At 45.1% G+C, this 22,883-nt stretch overlaps 1 protein-coding gene across 1 annotated transcript in view; it reads left to right on the top strand.

Moving 5' to 3' along the window:
- Positions 1 to 12,166, top strand: part of RTN4R (reticulon 4 receptor) — a 156,983-nt gene extending 144,817 nt beyond the window's left edge. The window contains exon 2 of the mRNA XM_032229748.1: positions 10,087 to 12,166. Within this exon, the coding sequence (XP_032085639.1) occupies positions 10,087 to 11,531 (1,445 nt within the window). The 3' untranslated portion in view covers positions 11,532 to 12,166. The remainder of the gene's footprint in view (positions 1 to 10,086) is intronic.
- Positions 12,167 to 22,883: the final 10,717 nt, after the last annotated feature.

Here is a 22,883-nt window from a genome sequence, read left to right as displayed (position 1 = left end):
GAACTAGCCATGCCCAGTTCCTGCCACCCTTCATTGTATGTCTTAGCCTCCAGTCCCCTCATCATCCTGGTTGCTCTTCTCTGCACTCTTTCTAGAGTCTCAACCTCCTTTTTATAGCGTGGTGACCAAAACTGGATGCAGGTTTCCAGGTGTGGTCTCTTTTTCACCTTCTTTCCCTGCCTGTCAAAGATAAAGTCAAGAAAAGGCCATGGACTCAGCAAAAGGCTCGTGTGGCCTCTGAGTCCTTTTATGTCCAGGTGGGAGAGGATTCTTATGGACTCTCTCCAGGAGGAAAAGTGCAGCATCATATCTCCCGATCGATAGACTTGAGAAGGAGATGTAACAGATTCACAGAGCTGGAAGGGAACTTGTAGGTCATCTAGTCCAACCTCCCATGCAAACAGGAGACCCTACACCAATGATAGCTAAACTTTTTGTCATCGCGTGCCATACCCATAATGCAATGCATGCGTGGCACCCACATTCACTGCCCCCATGCACATGTGAATGTGACATTCTTGCGCTCCTTCCCCCATGCATACGCATGCATGTCCTGCACGCATCCTGTTTCCTGTGCATGCGTGGCAGAGACCCAAAGATCGGCTGGCCGGTGGGAGGTGGAGCTGAGCTGGGCCAATGGCTCATATGCCGTTGGCCCAGCTTAGAGCCCAGAGAGAGCCCAGAGAGGGCTGCGTGCCATCTGTGGCATGCATGGCACAGGTTCGCCCTCGCGGCCCTACACCATTAGCTAGCATGACTTTTGCTCATTGGCAAAACTAACCCTGATTAAAGCAACAGAGAAGATGCAGAAGAGAAAATGGGCCTGGCTGTGGCAAGCAGCAAAACTCAGCCTTTTCCTCAGGCCTCTGAACGGTGCAGGTAGTCCTTGACTTACAACCACAATTGAGGCCAACATTTCTGGGAGGCATTTCTTAAGTGAGTTTTCCCACATTTTATGGTCTTTCTTGCCACAGCTGTTAAATGAATTGCGGCAGTTGTTAAATTAGCAACACGGTTGTTAAGTGAATCTGGCTTCCCTATGGAGTTTGCTCCCCAGGAGTTCGCAAAAGGGGATCACGTGAGTTCGAGACACAGCAATGGTCATAAGTATGAACCAGCTGCCAAGCATCTGAGTTTTGATTGCCTGATCATGGGGATGCTGCAAAGGTCGTAACAATGAAAAATGGGCATAAGGCACATTTTTCAGTGCCATTGTAAGTTTGAACGGTCACTAGAGGAACTAGCCATGCCCAGTTCCTGCAACTGTTCATCATAGGTTTGAGCCTCCAGTCCCCTCATCATCCTGGTTGCTCTTCTCTTCACTCTTTACTCTCAACAACTTTTTTTATAGTGTGGGGACCAAAACTGGATGCAGTACTCTAGGCGTGGCCTTACTAAGGCTTTATAGAGAGGTATTAGGACCTCCCTTGATCTTGATTGTATCCCTCTGTTAATGCAATGAAGGATTGCATTGGCCTTATTGGCTGCTGTCGTACATGGCTGGCTCCTATTTAGCTGGTTGTCCCTCTCAGAGTCACTGCTATTTAACCTGGTTTCATCCAATCTATTTCTGTACTTTTGGTTTTTCTTGCCTAAGTGCAAGACTTTACTTTTCTCTACATTGAATTTCATTTTGTTAGATAGGGCCCAGGGTTCAAGTCTGTCAAGATCCATCTAGGGATATTGGCTATTCCTGCCAGCTTAGTATCATCCACATATTTGGTAAGTTCCACTTCTATTCCCTCATCTAAGTACTTTATGAAGATATTGAAGAGTCCTGGGCCTAAGACGAAACCTTGTGGTACCGCACTGCTTACTATAAACTCAGTTTTCCAATAAAGGAGAGTATTTGCAGCTCAGGGTTGAAATGAGGGGTCTTTCCTGCTCTCTGGGCTTGTTTTCTTGCAGACGTTTCATGACCCAACTAGGTAACGTTGTCAGTGCTAGAAGGAAATGAGGTTTGCAAAGAGGAGGAGGAAGACTGATGGGTCCTTGGTGCTCTCTGGGCTTGCTTGTTATCTTGCAGACATTTCATGACCCAACTAGGTAACACCATCAGTGCTAGCCCTGATCTCAGTTTAGCTAAGCTCCTGTTTCTTCTTTCTCTTTGTCTGCACTTGATGTGATGCTACTTGCCCTAAAAGGAAAGACTGCAGTTGGCCATATATTTCAGAGCGCCAAGGTTTTATGGCTCAAAGCGGGAACATTTTTCCAGTGTCCTGACCCTGTGGTATGTTCCCCACCCCCCACCCCCGTACACCCAAAACACCCCCTCACACAATTTTACTATTCCTGCTCCCATCATCTGCCCTGTCTACTCATTCCGCAAGCATGTTGGCTGTGTAGCCTGCAAGGCAAGTGCCTCCCCCCCCACTTTCCCACCTCCCAGTAAAGGCCACCCCATCTGGCACCCTGCAGATGTGTGGCTTTCAATTCTCTTTGTTCCCAGCTTTATTGTCATGAGATTTGTAGACCCACATCTGGAGAGTGTCAGACTGGAGAAAGATTTAGTAGGGGTGTGTGTGGAATACATGCTTTATGATAGATTAAATTATCACCAAAGGAGTCATGCTAACTTGAAGGATGGCAAACCTCTTGGCTTAAAATAATTATTCTTAAACTCAGGATGGGTTATTAGGGCAAATCTTGGGGTTATTGCAGCTGTTTGTAAATAGCTTATATGTAACTCAGTGTTCTGACCTAGGCTTCCCTAAAAAGCACGAGGCAGAGTACTGGACCCGATAAAACCTCTTTTATTAAATGAATGTGAATTCCCCTCATTCACATTCAGCAAAGGCCTGGCAAACAGTCTTTCAAAGGTGAATTTATGATCACAGACTTATCTAGCTTGGAAAGCTGCCATGTAAATATTTTCCAAATGAGGTGCTGTCCAAGGAAAGACTGGGCACAGAGGCTCTGAGATTCACAGACAGATCTTCACACTCCTGAAATGAATCTAAGGACCGACAGAATGAATTGTCTCCTGCAAACTCCACTCCCTTTTCGCTCCTCTTTTATTTCCTCTGGGAGGGGCCATTCACTGTCAACCTGTGGCCCTACTCCCAAGTCAGCCCCTGTTCCTTAGCTGTTCCCTGCATCTGGCAACTCTGCACATGTGCACACTGGGAAGAGGCTCCAGCTGTTCTTCTGCCCCACTGATCTCCGACTCCGAAGGCAGCTAATAATTGTCAGACGGCTCTGGACTCCTCTCTGCCTCCGACACAGAGCCCTCATCAGAGCCTTCCCCAGACTCCAGGAGTGGCCCATCTTCCTCCCCAACTTCCTCACTATCCAACTCCACACTTAGTTTGGAACTATTCCACAGGTAGTCCTCCACTTACAACCACAAGTGAGCTCAACATTTCTTGTTGCTGAGTGAAACATTTATTAAGCGAATTGTGCCTCGTTTTACAAACTTTCTGGCCACAGTCATTAAGTGAAGTGCTGCACTCATTAAATTAGTGCCACGGTTTGTTAAGGGAATCTGGCTTCTCCATCAACTTTGCTTATCAAAAGGTGGCAATAGTGGATCGCATGACTGCTGCAACCGTCATAAATGTGAGTCAGTGGTCAGGCACCCAAAGGTAAATCACATGACCATGGGGATGCTATGATGGTCATAAGTGTGAAAAACAGGTCTTTTTCCAGTGCTGCTGAAACTTTGAATGGTCACTAAGTGCGGTGTTGTAAGTCCGGGACTACCTGTACAAGGAGCAGGAGGAAAGATCCTGTCAACTTGCAAAGCTTCCCTAACCTGCTCCCGAGTTGCTATGGGAAAGGGGGGGATGGGGACCTATAAAGTGCCATTTTTCATACAAGAGCCGTGGTAGCGCAGTGGTTAGAATGCAGTATTGCAGGCTGACTCTGCCCACTGCCAGGAGTTCGATTCTGAGCACCTCAAGGTTGACTCAGCCTTCCATCCTTCCAAAGTGGGTAAAATGAGGACCCAGATTGTTGGGGGCAAGAGGCTGACTCTGAAGAGAGGGCTGGAAAGCACTATGAAGCAGTATATATTGTAAGTCTGGGTGCTATTGCTATTTTCCTTCCTTCCTTCCTCCTTCCCTCCCTTCTTTCCATGATGTGCAGTGGTTAGAATGCGGTACTGTAGGCTCTTTCTGCTGGCTGCTGGCTGCCTGCAATTTGGCAGTTCAAATCTCACCAGGCTCAAGGTTGACTCAGCCTTCCCGCCTTCCAAAGTGGGTAAAATGAGGAGCCAGATTGTTGGGGGCAAAAGGCTGACTCTGTATGCTGCTTAGAGAGGGCTGTAAAGCATTTTGAAGAGGTATATAAGTCTAATTGCTATTGCTGTTAGTTCCTGCCTGCCTGCCTGCCTGCCCACCCACCCTCCCATCTATCCATTCATCCATTCATGCTGTGCAGTGGTTAGAATGCAGTAATGCAGGATAATTCTGCCCATTGCCAGCAGTTCAATCCTGACCAGCTCAAGGTTGACTCAGCCTTCCATCCTTCTGAGGTCGGTAAAATGAGGACCCAGATTGTTGGAAACAATCGGCTATAAACCACTTAGAAAGGACTGTAAAGCACTGTAAGGCGGTATATAAGTCTAAGTGCTATTGCTGTTGTCCTTCCTTCCTTCCTTCCTTCCATCCATCCATCCATCCATCCATTCATCCATCCATGGTGTGCAGTGGTTAGAATGCAGTATTGCAGGCAAACTCTGCCCACTGCCAGCAGTTTGATCCTGATCAGCTCAAGGATGACTCGGCCTCCCATCCTTCTGCGTTGCGTAAAATGAGGACCCAGAATGTTTGGGGCAACATGCCGACTTTGTAAACCCCTTAGAGAGAGCTATAAAGCACTGAGAAGCGGTATATAAATCTAAGGGCTATTGCTATTGCTATCCTCCAGTGGAGTTTGGTGTCCTCATTACAGCGCAGGAGAAGGCTGGAGAAACACACACAAAGCCCTAATGCCTAGCGTGACTCACCAAACTCCCAACGGATTTATCTTATCCTTGCATTTTTGGCATCTCCCCCTCCTCCACTTTTCCCCCTCCCAGTGGGTAGAATGGCTTTAATTTCCCAAGGGAAGCCTCTCCGTGTGACACGCTGTCAGCTGGGCCCTGGGAACCTGTGCCTTGTTTTGCTCCCTGCAATGGGGCTGGAGCCTGTCAAAACATGACAAGCAGCCAGCAAAATGTCACCAGCGTGATCCAAATGCTCAGCCTGGAGGGGGCTTGGAAGGACTTAATAATCTCAGGCACGGATTGTCCCCGCTTGCTTGAGCAGGTGCCATCTCTCCTCCAAAGAGAATCTCGCTCGGAGCCACGGCAGCTGCAGCTCCCTCTTCGATTGGCAGCTTCATTAAGCGCACCGAGTGAGTTACGATGACAAGACCACAGGGCTGGTTTAGGTTTCTCAGCTTTTGATTACCCAAAAGAGGGAACCGTCTCCAGTCTGATCCGTCCCTTGGTGCTCTTCCCAATGCCCCAATAAAATATCTGAGCCATATCTATAATATTGACAGAGCAAATGATCATAATTTATTGATGGAGATTTACAGCCCTTTCTCGCAGGTTCGGAGAGCTCTCCAAATGTATTCCTACCTCACCTCTCTGCATACGAGAGGTTGGAGGCCAGTGGGGTGGAGGGGACCTATGACAACTCACTGTGGCAACATGTCACTATAATCCCGCTCTATAGAGCCTTAGTAAGATCACACCTAGAGTCCTGCATCAAGTTTTGGTCACCACACTATAAAAAAGTTGTTGAGACTCTAGAAAGAGTGCAGAGAAGAGCAGCCAGGATGATGAGGGGACTGGGGGCTAAAACATACGATGAAGGGTGGCAGGAACTGGGCATGGCTAGTCTAGTGAAGAGAAGGACAGGGAGTCAGGATAGCAGTCTTCCAATATTTGAGGGGCTGCCACAGAGAGGAGGGGGTCAAGCTATTTTCCAAAGTGCCCAAAGGCCAGACAAAGAATGATGGATGGAAACTGAACAAGGAGAGATTCAACCTGGAAATAAGGAGGAATTTCCTGACAGTGAGAACATTCAACCCATGGAACAGAAGTTGCCTTTGGAAGTTGTGGGAGCTTCATCCCTGGAGGTTTTCAAGAAGAGACTGGACTGCCATCTGTCAGAAATGGTGTAGGGGCTCTTGCTGGGGCAGGGGGGTTGGACTAGATGACCTACAAGGTCCCTACACTCTGTTAATCTGCAAGGCAAAACATGCATCACATGCTGGCTTCTGATCCCTCCTTTCATTAGGGAGACAGCATCCGTGCCACCCGAAGGAAGGCTGGGGTAGGCTTTTTTGCATTTTGCTTGGCGCCAAGTGCTTGCCTTTTTCTGCTGTCTCAAGGTCATGGCAAAAATAGCTGTTCTCCTGGTCTTGGGCTCGGTTTGCACGGCAGGCTAAACTGGGTCAGGAGAGGTTCATCTGTTGTGCAAACAGGATCCGGTTAATTAACTCTCTCAGAAAACGGTAGTTAAACCTTCCCACTTAGTCAGCTGCATTGAACGAATGAATCAGCAGCTTCCCTTCCCCAGAGGGATCTTGCAAAGATGAGGCTCCCCAAGGGACTTCCGCTCTTCCCAGCTGGGAGACTGTCTGCGCACAGCCCAAAGCAGGGTTTCTCAACCTTGCTGGCTGTGGAATTCTTGGAGTTGAAGTCCACCCATCGGACCATTGCCAAGATTGAGAATGCCTAGTCCAGAAGCATCCATCTTCAAGTTATCAGACCCACTCTGGGGAAGACGGTGGTTAAGAAATACAAAATACAAGTAGTCCTCACCTTATGACTGCAATGGAGCCCACAGTTTACTTTGTTAAGTGAGATGTCTGTTAAGTGAATTTTGCCCCACTTTATGACCTTTCCTCCTTCAGCATGTTGGAAGAAATGTCCTTCTGCGTTCAGTTCCAAGTGGGGAGGAAGACACTGGAAATATTGTGGCCACTTGGAAAGATGGCTTTAATGGTGGACAGGATCACATGGCTTGAGATGCTGGGGGAGGGGGAAAGAGAAGAGATGCTAAGAGTGCCCGGGTTTTATGCCTGCTTTGGGCTTTTGAATTTGAGCTTGTATTCTGATTGGTTGTCAGACTCCCATGGTGCCATGCAGGGGCCACTCTGTCCTGAGTCCCAGGCTTGGTTGACTCTTTCTGGGTGATGTAATCTTCCCAGGTACCGTATGGTGAGATGCAGTGGTGGGATTCAATTTTTTTTACTACCGGTTCTGTGGTTGTGGCAGGGAAAGGATACTAGTTTCAAGTTTCAAGTTTCATTTTATTTATATGCCGCCCTATTCCCTAAAAGGGACTCAGGGTGGCGAACAACTCCAACGGGAAGGGGAACATGCAATACAAAATAGACATTTAAAATAACCAACAACCACACCTGTCGAGAGGGGAAAGGAGCTCATCAACCCCAGGCCTGCTGGCACAGCCAGGTCTTAACGGCTTTTCGGAAAGCCAGGAGAGAGGTGAGGGTCTGAATCTCCGTGGGGAGTTTGTTCCAAAGGGCTGGAGCTGCAACAGAGAAGGCCCTCCCCCGGGTCGTAGCCAGATGGCATTGGCTGGTGGATGGAACCCGGAAGAGGCCGACCCTGTGCGATCTAATGGGTCTTTGGGAGGTAATTGGCAGCAGGCGGTCTCTCAAGTACCCAGGTCCAATACCATGAAGGGCTTTATAAGTAATAACTAGCACCTTGAAGCGTATCCGGAGACCAATTGGAAGCCAGTGCAGCTCGCGGAGGATAGGTGTAACGTGGGTGTATCGAGGTACACCCACAATCGCTCGCGCGGCTGCATTCTGGACAAGTTGAAGTCTCCGAATGCTCTTCAAGGGCTGCCCCATGTAGAGCGCATTGCAGTAGTCCAGTCTTGAGGTCACGAGGGCGTGAGTGACTGTTGCGAGTGCCTCCCGGTTCAGGTAGGGACGCAACTGGTGCACCAGGCGAACCTGGGCAAATGCCCCCCTGGTCACAGCCGACAAATGTAAAATCTCCATTCTCTCCGGATCAGCTGGGACTCAAGAGGCAGAGAATCGAGGGGGGCAGGGCCAATCAGATATGGTATTTACCAGTTCTCCAAACTACTCCAAATTTCCGTTACTGGATCTCCAGAACTGGTCAGAACCTGCTGAATACCATTTCTGGTGAGATGTGTAGAGGGTTATTCCTACCTTTGTTGGATCTTGGGTGAGGGCATTTGCCTATGAATAGACCTAGCTCTCTCTTTATTTCTTAAGTGCGGACATCTGCTGTGCGCCATTGAAGAGGGTGGGGGCTATTAAGAGCAAGTCTGTTTCCTGCCTAAAAACATGTTTCTTCATTTCTCATCCAGGGAAATATAATATTCTGCCTTTTTAATATTTCCCAGTATATTTCATTTTTCTAGGAGAGGGGTGGGTGCTACTTCCTACAGGCAAAACTCTTTCTACTCACTCTACTGTCCCTCCCAAACAGGGAAAAGGGGAAAGACAAACATGTTAATGGCTGGAGTCCAGAATTAGAAAAATCTGAACTCATGTCACATGTTCTTGAGGCTCTAGATACTTGAATTGTAATGAACATTTCTGTGACATCCCCCTCAAGTAAAAATCCTGTCATTTTTCCTAAAAAAATCCATTTATGACTTCAATCAAACTTGCATAGGCGCAAACAATGGGGTAAGACAGAGTTCCCCAAGCTTTCTGGCTTTGCAGACCAGTGGGAAGGAGGAACAGTGGGGATGGCCCCACATGAGTGGCCTGGAAGCGCACATATGCGCAGATACATATGCGCAAGTTTGGGGGAGCTTGCACAAATCTTCTTCTTCCTTCTCCTCCTCCTCCTCCTTTTTCCTCTTCCTCCTCTTCCTCCTCCTCCTCCTCCTTCTTCCTAGCATATTCTCCCAGGTATACAGTCCACTTTTCAGATCATTGAGTGCCAATTTGCATGGTCAGCTGCATTTCCAGGGCGCAGGGCCGCACCTTCCATATCTTTGTTGATAGTGTCTTGCCACCTCTATTTTGGGCTCCCACAAGGTCACCAGCCATTGACTCCTGGTTGGTAGGCAGTCTTGGCCATGGTGAAAGGTGCTGCTCTCTGGATATGTCCATACCATCAGAGCTGGCCTTCTCTTCTCTGTAATTGGTGCCACACCAAAATGTTGTTGAATGGTGTCATTTGTGATGCCGTCACGAAGGGAGATGCCTAATATCCAATGGATATTTGTATTTCCTTGGCATGGAGAGAGCTTTCGTAAGAAATACAGTATACCTATCTTTTTTTTTCTCTTTCCAAAATCTGTTGCTAATATTGACTGGAGGGAATTTCTTGTTTCACTTGGGGTCGTATTACTCATTTGTCTAGGCTGGGTGCCGTTTGTGTATTCTCTAGTGCAGAGTTGTCAAACTCAATTTCATTGAGGGCCACATCAGGGCTGTGGTTGACCTCGGGGGGCCAGACAGACATGGGAGACTGAGTGGGCATGGCCTACTTAACACCACTCACTGGGGATGGCCAGCTGGATAGGTGTGTCCAGCTTGATGCCACCCACTGAGGATGGCCGACTGGGTGGACATGGCCAGCTTGATGCCACTCATTAGTTATAGCCTAATTGGTGGGCATGGCCAGCTTGACACAACTTAGTAGGCATGGCCAGGTGGATAGGCGTGGCCAGCTTGATGTCACTAACTGGGTGTGGATGACTGGGTGGATATGGCCAGCTTGAGGCCACTCATTGGGCGCGGCTGACTGGGCATGGCCAGCTTCAGGCCACTCATTGGGTGTGGCCTAATGGGTGGGCATGGTCAGCTTGAGACCACTCACTGGGCATGGCCGACTGGGTGGGTGTGGCCAGCTTGACGCCATTCCCCAAACTGCTGGCATGTTTCCTCTTTGCATTGGGTAGACTGGGCCAAAGTGATGTAGCCAGCCCCTTACATTTTCCAGGACAGCCCTGTGGGCTGGATCCAACCACATTGCAGGCCGGATGCAGTCCATGGGCCTTGAGTTTCACACCCCTGCTCTAGTGCTCCCTTTCAAACGTCTCTGTTGTGAATGACAATGACATGTCAGTCTCCAGAAATGCTCTAATCCTTCCTCTCTCTTTCTCCCCCTTCCTTTGGGTCATTTTTCAGGAAGCAAACTGCTGATTTTGGTGCTGTGCTTGAACTTCCCATCCGAAGTGGAGTTGTGTCCCGGAGCATGCGTGTGTTACAGTGAACCCAAAATCACAATCAGCTGCCAGCAGCAAGGGATCTCCACCATCCCCATCGAGATCCCAGTCCAGACTCAGCGGATTTTCCTCCACAACAACCGAATCGGCCTGATCCAGTCCACCAGCTTTACTTTCTGCCGCAACCTCTCCATTCTGTGGATCCATTCCAACAACATCAGTCTTATCGAACCCGGGGCTTTCTATGGGTTGGACAAGTTGGAAGAGCTCGACCTGAGCGACAATGTCAACCTGAAGTCCATCAATCCTTCTACCTTCCAGGGCCTCGTCCACCTGCATACTTTGCACCTGGATCGCTGCGGGATCTTGGAGTTGTCCACAGGCCTTTTTCGGGGTCTTTTCTCCTTACAGTATCTCTATCTGCAGGACAATGACCTGCAGGAGTTGCTGGACGACACCTTCCTGGATCTCGCTAACCTCACCTATTTGTTTCTGCACGGGAACAAAATCAAAAGCTTGTCGGAAAACGTCTTCCGGGGGTTGACGAACCTGGATAGGCTGCTGCTGCATCAGAACAGGGTCAGTGTGGTCCATCGCCGGGCATTCCACGACCTTGGGAAGGTGATGACCTTGTACCTTTTTAATAATAATTTGACGGTGCTGAGCGGGGAGACCATGGCTCCACTGGGGTCTCTCCAGTACCTCCGGCTCAACGGCAACCAGTGGGTGTGCGACTGCCAGGCCCGGTCGCTCTGGGATTGGTTTAAGCAGTTCAAAGGGTCCTCCTCCGAATTGGAGTGCCACCTACCCGCTCAGCTGGCAGGGAGGGACCTCAAGCGCTTGCAGAGTACGGACCTGGAAGGCTGCCTCGACTCCTTCAACCAGATCAGAACGAGCGTCTTCAGCACCAAGACCAGAACTGGCAAAGTGCCCACGGCGGACCCGACACTCGGTCCCCAGGACAACGGGCAGAAATGCTGCCCGCCAGAGATGGATAAATCTTTCATTTATGAAGCCAAAGCCAAGGCAGCGCCGCCTTCTCACAGCAACCGGGCTTCCCCTAATAACCCACTCAAGGATAAGGAAAATATGGCCAAAACCAAGCATCAGGTGGAGGCGGAGCTGCCCAAAAATGGCAGCAACAAGCACATCAACGACTCGCCCTTTGGGACGTACCCCAGCATGGTCGACCCCCCTCTGACCAACTTGAAACCCGAGTTCTTGGGTCCTGTGGAGCCCTCCACCGCCCCAACCAAAAGGAGGCAGGGGTGCTCTCGGAGGAATAAGTCCAGGTCCCAGTGCCGTATGGCACAGCCGGGTGCCAGTACTAGTACCAGTGCCAGCCCCCCAGTCCTCCCAAGCCTTTTACTGCCCCCCATCATGTGGAGTCTCTTTTGCTTCTCTTGAAATCAAGCGAGGCTTTGCTTTCAGGGGTGGGGGCTCTTGGCTTTAAGAAAGGGACAGGAGGGCAGGAGGGGGACGCAAATCCCCTTCCCCCCCAAAAAAGGTTGTGAAGGAGAAGTTATGCCCAGAGAAAAAAAACGTTACAATGCTAAACAATTACTGGATGCCTTTATAGACTCTCTCTCTCTCACACACACACACAGAGACACACAAAATCAACAAAACAAAAAAATGTAAATAATTTATTTCTTCCTTCTGGAATTTCTATGTTTGATTTTGATCTTGCCTTTGTCCTTGGAATTACCCTTTTCCCAAAGGAAAGAAAGAAAGAAAGAAAGAAAGAAAGAAAGAAAGAAAGAAAGAAAGAAAGAAAGAAAGAAAGAAAGAAAGAAAGAAAAGAAAAATAAGAGATATAATAATCCCATATCTTTGTCATGTTCCCCCTCACCCTAAAATCATTACCTGTAATTTGAAGTCCTGAAGTCCTAAACGATATTGCACATTTTCCCCATCTGCTGAGATCACATCAGTGGCAATTTTTTAAATACCTGGATTTTGAGGTTTAACCTCCTTTGGTTTCCTTGGGTTTGCAGAAGGAGGCATTTGTTAAAGAATGCTCCCTTTTCATTCACTGAAGACTGCAGTATATATATAAATATGAATATAGATATATATATATATATATAGATATGCATTTTATTTTACTTGTGTACAAGTACAAAAAAATACGAAATAAATATTTCTTTCTTTTTTTCTTTATGGTGGGTATTACCTTCACACTCCACTCACACCTCTTCGGAAGGGGGGGGGGTTCCTTCAGTGCTGGAGTTTTCTTCCTGGATTTGTTTTCTTCCTGTCGCTTAAGCTCCCACAAAGGTACCTGAGAGCCATCAGCTGCTGGAAGGCAAGGCTGTGGATGAGCCAGGAGGGGCCACTTTATGCAATTTCCAGCTGGCGTCAGCCAAGGATTCCCTCTCACGAAACGAAAGCCACTCTGGTTAATGGTGCAGGGCCCTCCCCTTAGGCTCCCTGAAGGGTCTGCTTGCATCGTGAATATTTCAGAATAGCTCAGAATAGCAAGCAAGGATGGAAATCAGGGCTCTGGCCAAGGCAGCTGAGATGCCAAGAGGACAGGCAGCCAAGACTCAAAACAACAACCGACTGAGGAAAGTGAGAGAGGAAAATATCTTGGTTTATTAAAGCTGAACTAAATTGTGGCCTCTGTGTGTGTGTGTGTGTGTGTGTGCGTGCGTGCGTGCGTGCGTGCGTGTGTGTGTGTTGGGATGTCCAATCAAGACTTCATAGTTCTATTTTTTTTTCTAGGAAATTTGAAAAGGTTTCTTTGACAGTGTCTAACTCTTTCTTCAAAGGTGAAATTTAAAATTCAGTCCTCCAGAGATTGGCAATTCCCTGAACAGCAGGCAGGTGGCGCTTTCCAGTTTTTTGAATTTTGGTGGTATTTTGAAGATGGTGATGCTGCATTTTCTCTTTCCCTTCTTGCCAGGGGTTTATGGCAAGTCGCCACAACCAACTCGCCATGGATATCTCGCCACAGCTAACCTGCCAGAGCCATCTCGCCACGGCCATCTTGCCATGGAGAACCCGCCATATTGACACGGCCATGTTGCCATGGCCATCTTGCCACGGGCAACTTTGTATGGCTATCTTGCCATGGGCAACCCATCATGGCCAACGTAGTAGGGCTATCTTGCCACAGCCAACCCGCCACGGCCCTCTCACCACAGGACCACTCGCTGTGGGACAAGAGTTACACTAACATCAAAAAATAGAATCATTAAAGAAAGGATGCAAAAGGAGAAACACAATGAAATCTGAATTGCAAAAATTAAAATAGCTTTTTGTTTATTTTTGGTAATTAAATTGTATTGTTAAATTATCCCATGAGTTTTCTTGTGGTGAGTTGGCCATGACAAATAGTCCTGCAGTGAATTGGCCATGGCAAATTGTCCCATTCTGTGTTTTCCAGCAGCTTCCAGACTCCCCGAGTGTCCACTTTTCTAAATTCCCCAAGGACAAAAATTCCCTCCTGGATGGGGGTAGAGCCAGGGAGACTGCAAGCAGCTGGAGAGAATTCTAACGAGTTATTGAAGGGGAAACATCACGAGGTCTCGATGGGATTACTTTTCCTTTACAACCCAATTTCTCAGCTTATTAAGGCAGAAATGTCTTCCACTTTTTATTAAAATTTTTGCTGCAAAGTGGTGAAGTGGCTGTTGGTGTTCCAGGTAACAGAGAAATTTACAGATGGCTGCAATTTACCTTGGAAATCTCTCTCTGCCTGCGGGACGGAGACAGGTTGATATTCACGCACGTCCCTGGGCCCTTTGGTTAAAGACACCACACTACTTCCAAGAGAAATTTATCTTAATATTTTAGCTTGGGAAAGGAAATTTGAAAGACATTTCTCTTTCAGAGGCATTGTGGAACGTATGAATGGGAAAATACAGATAGTCCTTGACTTACAACTGTTCATTTAGTGACCATTAGCCAATAACTCAGTGTTACCTGGGTATTTATTTATAGAGGGGAAATGTCTAGACGAAACCTAATTTCTAATGTTGGATTTTCCCCCTTGCCAGAGGAAGCCCCCTTGTGGAGTACTGTGAAGCCATTACCATGACAACTCTACTGTGCTATACAGTAGAAGCCATTTTACAGCAGTACGGTAGAAGCCATTTAAAGGCACAAATGGCTGCATCTTAACAGAGCACACACCCCAAGGGGTGTTAGGGGTGTCTTACCCCTATAGTATTTGTTTCCAGAGAGTAAATCATCTGTGTAACAAGTTTGGTTGAAATTGCTTGAGACATTCCAGAGTTATGCTTGAACACACACGCACATAGATACACATCCATTTATATATATATACAGTATATATATAGAATCCAAGTTATAATGTCCTTGAAAAGGGTGACTTTCACACGGCCATTGCAGCCTCCTTTAGTCACATGATCAAAATTCAATGACTGACATTTATGACAGTTGCCATGTCCCAGGGTCACATGATAATCCCTTTTATTGGTCAGAAAACGTACAAGGTAATTTTTTTCTATATGACCCAGCAGAGTTTTGCCTCAGACTAATTCTTCAAGGATTAAACCCCGACTTTGGATCTACACAGGAAGAGTAAACAAATGTAAAATCAGTCCAAGATGATCAAATGAACTGTGACATTTTATACTGCTGAGGAAATAAACAAAAAAGTTTACTACATTTTAATATTTTTGTTCCGGAAGTTGCTAGCTTTGTTTTTGTGCCGAGTCCTTCTAAAAAAAAAAAGAAAGAGAGAATGTACCTGCGATTTCCCCTGTTTATTCCTTGGAATAACAAGTCTCCCACATCAGTGCTGGGGGAATACAGTACATCTCATTCTGCTGCTTTTGCGTCATAATTATACAAACTGAATTTTAACAGGGGGCAAAAAACATTGCTTATAGCAATAGCAATAGCACATGGACTTATATGCCATTTCAAAATGCTTTACAGCCCTTTTTAAGTGATTTACAGAGTCAGCCTTTTGCCCCAACAATCTGGGTCCTCATTTTACCAACCTTGGAAGGATGGAAGGTGGAGCCAAGCTTGAGCCAGTGAGCGTTGAACTCTTGGCAGTGGGCAGAGTTTGCCTGCAATACTGTATTCTAACTACTGCTCACGAAGGAAGGAAGGAAGGAAGGAAGGAAGGAAGGAAGGAAGGAAGGAAGGAAGGGAAGAACAATAGCAATAGCACTTAGACATATACTGCTTCACAGTGCTCTACAACCCTAAGTGGTTTAGCCTATAGACACCCCCCCCCAAAAAAAAACAAAGGGTCTTCATTTTACCAACCTCGGAAGGATGGAAGGCTGAGTCGACCTTGAACTGGTCAGGATCGAACGCCTGACAGAGTTTGCCTGCAATACTGTATTCTAACCACCATGGGAGGGAGGGAGGGAGGGCAATAGCACTTAGATTTATATACCACTTCACAGTGCTTTCCAGGCCTCTCTAAACGGTTTACAGAGTCAGCCTATTGCCCCTAATGTTCTGGGTCTCATTTTACCGACCTCGGAAGGATAAAAGGCTGATTCAATCTTGAACCTGGTGGGATTATGAGATTGGCAGGGGCTCCTGAGTGGGGTAAAAAAAATTGAAGATGGCAGTAAGGCTGCAGGATTCTAGCCACCATCTTGACTTTTTTGCCTAGCAACCCTGAGTGGATACCCCGGGAATCAGAGCAAGCCTTTTGCAAGAGAGTCTCCTCCTTTGGGGTTGGGAGTTGGAGTAGACCTTTCTTTCTTAATTTAGAAAATGGGAAACGAAAAACCAAGAAATTGTGATATGTAGTATGTCACAGACACATGCACACACCTTTCAAACTTTATCTTCTACCCTTTTTGGCAGGAAAAAGAAATAAAAGGGGGGCTTTCACCAGGAGAATTCTGTTTGCAAATACAATGTGTGATTGGATAACATTACCCTGAAGGAGTTGACAGAAAATAATGTCAGAGTTCCAAATAGCAATTTCCCCACCCAGTTGAAAGTTCAAGATCTTGCCCCCACCCAAGTACATCACATGGGCCAGTCTTCCACTGCCATGCTGGCAGCTTCCACCCATCCAGTTCCGGGCAGGTGCAGAGGTGCAAAGACAAAGGATGACCTTGGCTTTCTAGAAAGAATGTTGTTATGGCTACATAGCATCTAACGCCGTACTATCCCCCCTCCCATTTTCCCACAATACAAAAGGCATAGTAGAATAATTGAAAGTGCGGCAGGCTTAAGATCCAATAGAAAAGATAGCTACAGCCCTGACACATAGTACATTTTGGCCACTTAGAATAGACACACTTTTTATGAATCAGCCACCATAATAATGAGGTGAATGAGCTTTTATTCTTCCAAACCAAACAATGTGAATATCAATTTGATCAATGAAACTATCCTCCTCTTCCTCATACATTTTTCCTTTTTCTTGCCACTTACGTTAGTAGCATCACCTCACGCCCAACTTGGCGTATCTTCCAAGGGGTTCAGCTTCTCCTCCTGTCCCCACTGACTTGGCCCAAGTCAAGAGCTTCTATATGGATTTTGGGATTCAGCTCCAAACCAGAGGAGACATAATAGCAGCCTTCCAATATTTGAGGGGCTGCCACAGAGAGGAGGGGGTCAAGCTACTTTCCAAAGCACCTGAAGGCCAGACAAGGAATAACAGATGGAACAAGGAGAGATTCAACCTAGAAATAAGGGAGACATTTCCTGACAAGGAGAGCAATCAACCGATGGAACAGAAGTTGCCTTCAGAAGTTTTGGGAGCTTCATCACTGGAGGCTTTCAAGAAGAGACTGGACTGCCATTTGTCAGAAATGGTGTAGGATCTCCTGCTTGGGTGGGGGGGGTTGGACTAGATGACCTACAAGCTCCCTTCCAACTCTTCTAATCTGTTCATCTGTCACCCATGGCAGGAAGCCATAGATGAGGAATAATCTATGATCCACTGGAAAAGGGAAGGTCAACCACTCTTCCAAGGGGCCTTCACAACCAGGACTGGCCCTGTGAGCTGGAAGGTCCCCATTGAGCCATTCGGGAACCCTGGAGGGCAAGTACGTCCAGCTCTGGGGTTTATGATGCCACCGGATTAAGGCCAAAAGGAGGTCCAGAGATTGCTGTGTCCAGAGGCAAAAGGAGAGGTCATAAGCATCACACAAGGACTATCAGAATGGTGAACCAAGGCACACCTGAGATTGTCAAAACAAAAGGTTTGACATTCTGGAACTGGAATGGGTCCCTTCACACCAATAAAACCTCACATCTTCTATTGTAGACCAAGAAAAAATGATAGGAAAGAAGGAACAGCCATGTTTATAACCCAAAGTGTTGAGGTTGCTGTCAGCTGCAACTCAAAATGAGAGAAAGATCTCAATTCTGTTCCCAGGTAAGTCAACCACAGCAGGTGTTCAAAGTCTGTGCTCCAGTTGCAGGTGCAGAGGCAGCAGGAACTGAGCACGTCTAGGAGGCCTCACAGCACCAATTAAAAGTCATACACTAAAAATGGATGGCTAAAATGCTAAAGTTGGAATAAAATACTATTTGGAATCATGAGACACGGCTGGCTTTGGAAATGAAGCAGGAGGAGAGAGAGATCCTTACTAAGACATTGGGAGTTCCAGCAACTAATCAATCAGAATTAAGCTGGAAGGGAACTTGGAGGTCAGGAAACTCTATTTCATTTCAGACAAGTGGCAGTCCAGTCTCTTCTTAAAAGTCTCCAGTAATGAAGCACCCACAATTTCTGGTGGCAAGCTGTTCCAATGGTCAATTGTCCTCACTGTTAGGAAGTTTCTCCCTAATTCCAGGTTGCTTCTCTCCTTGATTAGTTTCCACCCATTGTTTCTTGCCTTGCCTTCTGGTGCTTTGGAAAATGGGTCTTTGTGGCAGCCTCACAAATACTGGAATACCACTGTCATGTTACTCCCTAGTTGTTCTTTTCTCTAGATGAGCCATACCCAGTTCCTGCAATCCTTCTTCATATGTTTTAGTCTCTGATCATGGAGAGAGTTAAAAATAGATGTAATAGATGACATGCAGTAAATAAATAGTGGGAGAACTTTGGACTAAGGTTTCTGACATTAAAGACATTAAAAAAAAATTCTAGAACTGCAAAAAGCCAAGAAAAGGAAACGTTGATCTGCTGATACATCAAAAATCACTCAAGGAAAGTAAAAAGGCATCAGAGGCAGTGAATAATTGAGCTCCAGATAACAGAAAAATCAAGGGTTACATTTAAATATACAATTAGAAAACCGAAGAAAACTATCAAATGACGAGAAGAGGTTTATTTAAGAAAATGATACAAACCAGGGACATGTTCATTCAAAGATAGGCAAGATAAAAAGACCCCAATTTATGAAGTATATGAAGATTTCATCATTGAACTAAAGTCAGATGCTCTGGAAGGTGAAGCTAAATGTGTCCTAAAAGAAATATAGCTAAGATTAAAACTCAGATATTCATGAAATGCCAGCAGACCTGCTTAAAATCATACACAGTAATGTAGTTAAAGTCTGTGTTTAAACAGATAATGGAAAACAAAGCAATCGCCAGGGATGTGAGGGGGGGAGAAGTATTTATTTATTTATTATTTATTTATTAAATCGATTTATAGGCCGCCCAATCCCGGAGGAGCACTAGCAATAGCCCTTAGACTTATATACTGTTTCACAGTGCTTTGTAGCCTTCTCTAAGTGGGTTACAGAGTCAGCATTTTGTCCCCAACAATCTGGGTCCTCATTTTACTGACATCAGAAGGAGGGGAGTCAATCTTGAACTGGTCAGGATTGAACTGTTGGCAGTCAGCAGAATTAGCCTGCAATGCTTCATTTTAACCACTGTTTACCATGGGAGGTAGGACAATAGCATTATCAATAGCCATTAGACATATACTGCAGTGTCTTAGAGCCTTCTCTAAGCAATCAGTCTCTTGCCCCCAACAATCTGGGTCTTCATTTTACCCACCTCGAAATGATGGAAGGCTGAGTCAACCTTGAGCCGGTCCGGATCGAACTCCTGCAATGAGCAGAGTCAGTCTGCAATACTGCATTCTAACCACTGCACCATCACAGGTCTAAATAAATTTATATTCTAATAAACATTGTGTATTAGTGTTTAAGATTCTGAAATTTAGAGTTTAGCAATAGCTAGAATGACAACTACCCCAACCACAAAATGTATTCAGAAGATGCATTTTGATCCCTGAAATCACATTGCTAACATCTAATGGTTGATGGAAAAGACAGGGGAGAATTTTAAAAAATCTTCTGGACTACAATAAATTATTAAAGCCTCTTTTTAAAAAATCATACATCTTGCTGGGCCACCCAATCTGCCTGTTAAAACAATGTCTGTAACACCAGGAAGCAACAATTGAAAGATATAATAGAAGACTTAAATGGTTCAAAATTGGGGAAATAATGTCCCAAAGTTGTTGGGATTTTTTTAATTTGATTTTTATGCAGAATCTAAGATGAGAAATGTTGGACTAAGAAAAATTGGGATTAAAAATTGCTGATAGAAATTTCAACAGTTTCATGTATCTTCCTGGCTTCACCTAGATGACTGGAAGTGAGGAAGATCTAATTAATTTAATGAAGAAGGAGGTAACCTATTCTCCAAAGCACCAGAGGGCAGGACAAGAAGTAACAGGAGGAAGCTCATTAAAGAGAAATCCTACCTAGCACTAAGGACAAATTTCCTGACAATCAGAACAATTAATCAGTGAAACAGCTTGCCTCCAGACTTTCTGGATGCTTCATCAGTGGAGGTTTTCAAGAAGAGACTAGACAGCCATTTGGCCAGAATGGAATAGGCTCTCTTGCTCAAGCAGAGGTTGGTCTAAAGGACCTCCAAAATCCCTCCCAACACTATTATTCTATGATCAAAAGGAATCTCGCATTGAAAGTGAAAGAAGAGAGTAGAAACACCATTCAAATGGGATATACCCACATGTGTGTGTCAGATGCTCAAAAGGCACAGCCAACTCAAAGCAAAGAATTGGGAGAAGAACCTCTGGAAAACGAAGCTTATAGCTAATGAAGAAGTACTGGGTGAAGTTGAAATTAAATGAGGCATTTTCCAGGGTGATTCCCTTTCACCCCTACTCCTTATATTCTCAATGCTACCACTGACAATCATTTGGAACGAGATGAACTATGGATACAAACTTGCAAAGAAAGGACTGAAAATTTCACACTTGGTGTACATGGATGATTTGAAGCTGTTTGGTAAAACAAAAGCTGAACTGAATTTATTAATTGAAAGCACAAAAGAATTTAGCCAAGACATTGGTATGCAGTTTGGAATTGACAAATGTGCAACAATGGCAACCAAAGCAGGCAAGGTCATAGAAGATGATGGAATAGAACTTGAGAATGAAGAAATGATAAAGGCAGTAAAACCAGAAGAAGGCTACAAGTACTTGGGGATTTTAGAGGCCTCTGACTTAATGCATAATAAAGTCAAGGAATTAACTTCAGCCAAGTACATTCAACAAATTCGCAAGATATAAAACTCCAAACTGAGTGGAGGAAACATCATAGAAGCCATAAATACCTGGGCTATACCTGTGATTCGATACTCTGCAGGAATAATTGACTGGACCCAGATGGAGTTGGACAATTTGGACAGAAAAAAAAGGAAGCTTATGACAATGAATCATGCTTTGCACCCTAAAAGTGATGTTGATCGATTTATCTACCAAGAGCAGAGGGTAGTTGAGGTCTCCTACAAGTAAAACAGACTGTGGAAGAAGAAAAACACAGCTTGAATGATTACATCCAGAAAAGTGAAGAACCAATGATTAAGGAAGTAAATAAAGGAGGCTTTTTAAAGACAACTAAGTCAAAAGCTGAATATAAGGAAGAAGTAATTGAGAAGCGAGCTGAAAATTGGAAAAACAAAGCTATGCATAGCCAATACTTGAAAAGTATTGAAGGCAAAGCTGACCAAAAGCTAATTTGGAACTGGTTAAGATCAGGAGTACTGAAAAAAGAAACAGAAGGCTTTATTTTGGCAGCTCAAGAACAAGCCTTAGCCACAAACTGCATGAAGGCAAAAATTCAACATGTTACCACCAACAGCAAATGTCGCCTCTGTAATGAGAAGGATGAGACAGTCGACCACTTGATCAGTGGGTGCAGCAAAATTTCACAAACTGACTACTTACAACGCCATGACTGCGTTGCTAAAATCATTCACTGGAAATTGTGCCAAAGGGTTAGATATGAGTACAGCAAAAACCACTGGGAACATCAGGTTCAGAAGCTTTTAAAGAATGAGAAAGCCAAGATCTTGTGGGACTTCAGAGCACTTGGCCTACAACATACCTGACATAACAATAATTGGGGAAAAAAAGTATGGTTTATTGGCATTGCAATACCTGGTGATGCACGAATTGAAGATAAACAGCAAGAAAAAATCACAAAGTACCGGGACTTGCAAATTGAAGTTGAGCGGCTGTGGAAAAATAAATCTTGTGTTGTCCCAATTGTAATTGGAGCCCTTGGAGAAATACCTAAAGGACTACCTCGCTATTTGGAAATTCTAAATTTACCTGACTTGAATATTCTGATTCTACAAAAAACCACCCTACTTGGAACAGCTTATATTCTCCGATGTTACCTTAACAGTTCCTAGGTCTTTGGTTAGGACTCGAGCTGTTGAGCTATCAACCAGCCCCAAAGGCTGTGAATCTCACCAAAGATGATGATGATGATGATGATAATAATAATAATAATAATAATAATAATAATAATAATAATAATAATAATAATAATAATAATATCAGCCTGAAAAAGTCACCGAAAATCAGATGGTCAAGATCTTGTGGGATTTCCATATACAAACCGACAAAGTACTGGTGCATAATACACCAGACATCACACTGGTTGAGAAAAATAAGGTCACAATCATAGACATCGCAATACCAGGTGATAGCAGGGTCGCCGAGAAGGAACTTGAAAAAATCGCAAGATACCAGGACTTAAAAATCAAAATTCAACGACTATGGCACAAACCAGCAGTGATAATTCCAGTGGTAATTGGCACACTGGGTGCTATTCCAAAAGCACTGGAATTACATTTAAAACAGTTAAAAATTGACAAAATCAACATCAGTCAAATGCAAAAAGCCGCGCTGCTTGGATCTGCACGCATATTACGAAAATACGTTACGACGTCCTAGGCCCCTGGGGGGGGGGGCGACTAGTAACCAATGCCAAATCCAGCGAAACAACTGGCCGCTGTGATACAATTGTATAATAATAATAATAATAATTGGTAATCTAAATTGAATGGTGGAAATACAATCATCTAAATTGAATGGTGGAAATACAATCAAGGCCATAAATACCTGGGCAATACCAGTTATAAGATACACAGCTGGTATAGTTAACTGGACACAAGCTGATTTGGACCTTTTGGACCGAAAAACCAGGAAACTAATGACAATGAACTACAGTTTACATCCACGTGGTGATACTGATAGACTATATCTGCCCCGAAAATCAGGTGGCAGAGGATTATTAAAAGTGAAGCAAACAGTTGAAGAAGAAAAACATGCACTGGCTGATTATTTAAAAGAAAGTCAAGAACATCTATTAATCGAAGTAAAGAACAAAAATCTACTGAAGGCCCAACAGACGAAACAAGAATACAGAAAAGATGTGATAAAATCAAGAATGGAGAGTTGGCAGAACAAAGCACTGCATGGCCAATTTCTGGAAAAAATAAAAGATAAAGTGGACAGTGAACAAACTTGGTTATGGTTAACAACAGGTACATTAAAGAAAGAAACAGAGTCACTAA

The sequence above is a fragment of the Thamnophis elegans genome, chromosome 13, assembly GCF_009769535.1.
Source record: "Thamnophis elegans isolate rThaEle1 chromosome 13, rThaEle1.pri, whole genome shotgun sequence".
NCBI lineage: Eukaryota > Metazoa > Chordata > Lepidosauria > Squamata > Colubridae > Thamnophis > Thamnophis elegans.
This window is presented reverse-complemented; position numbering and strand designations above follow the sequence as displayed.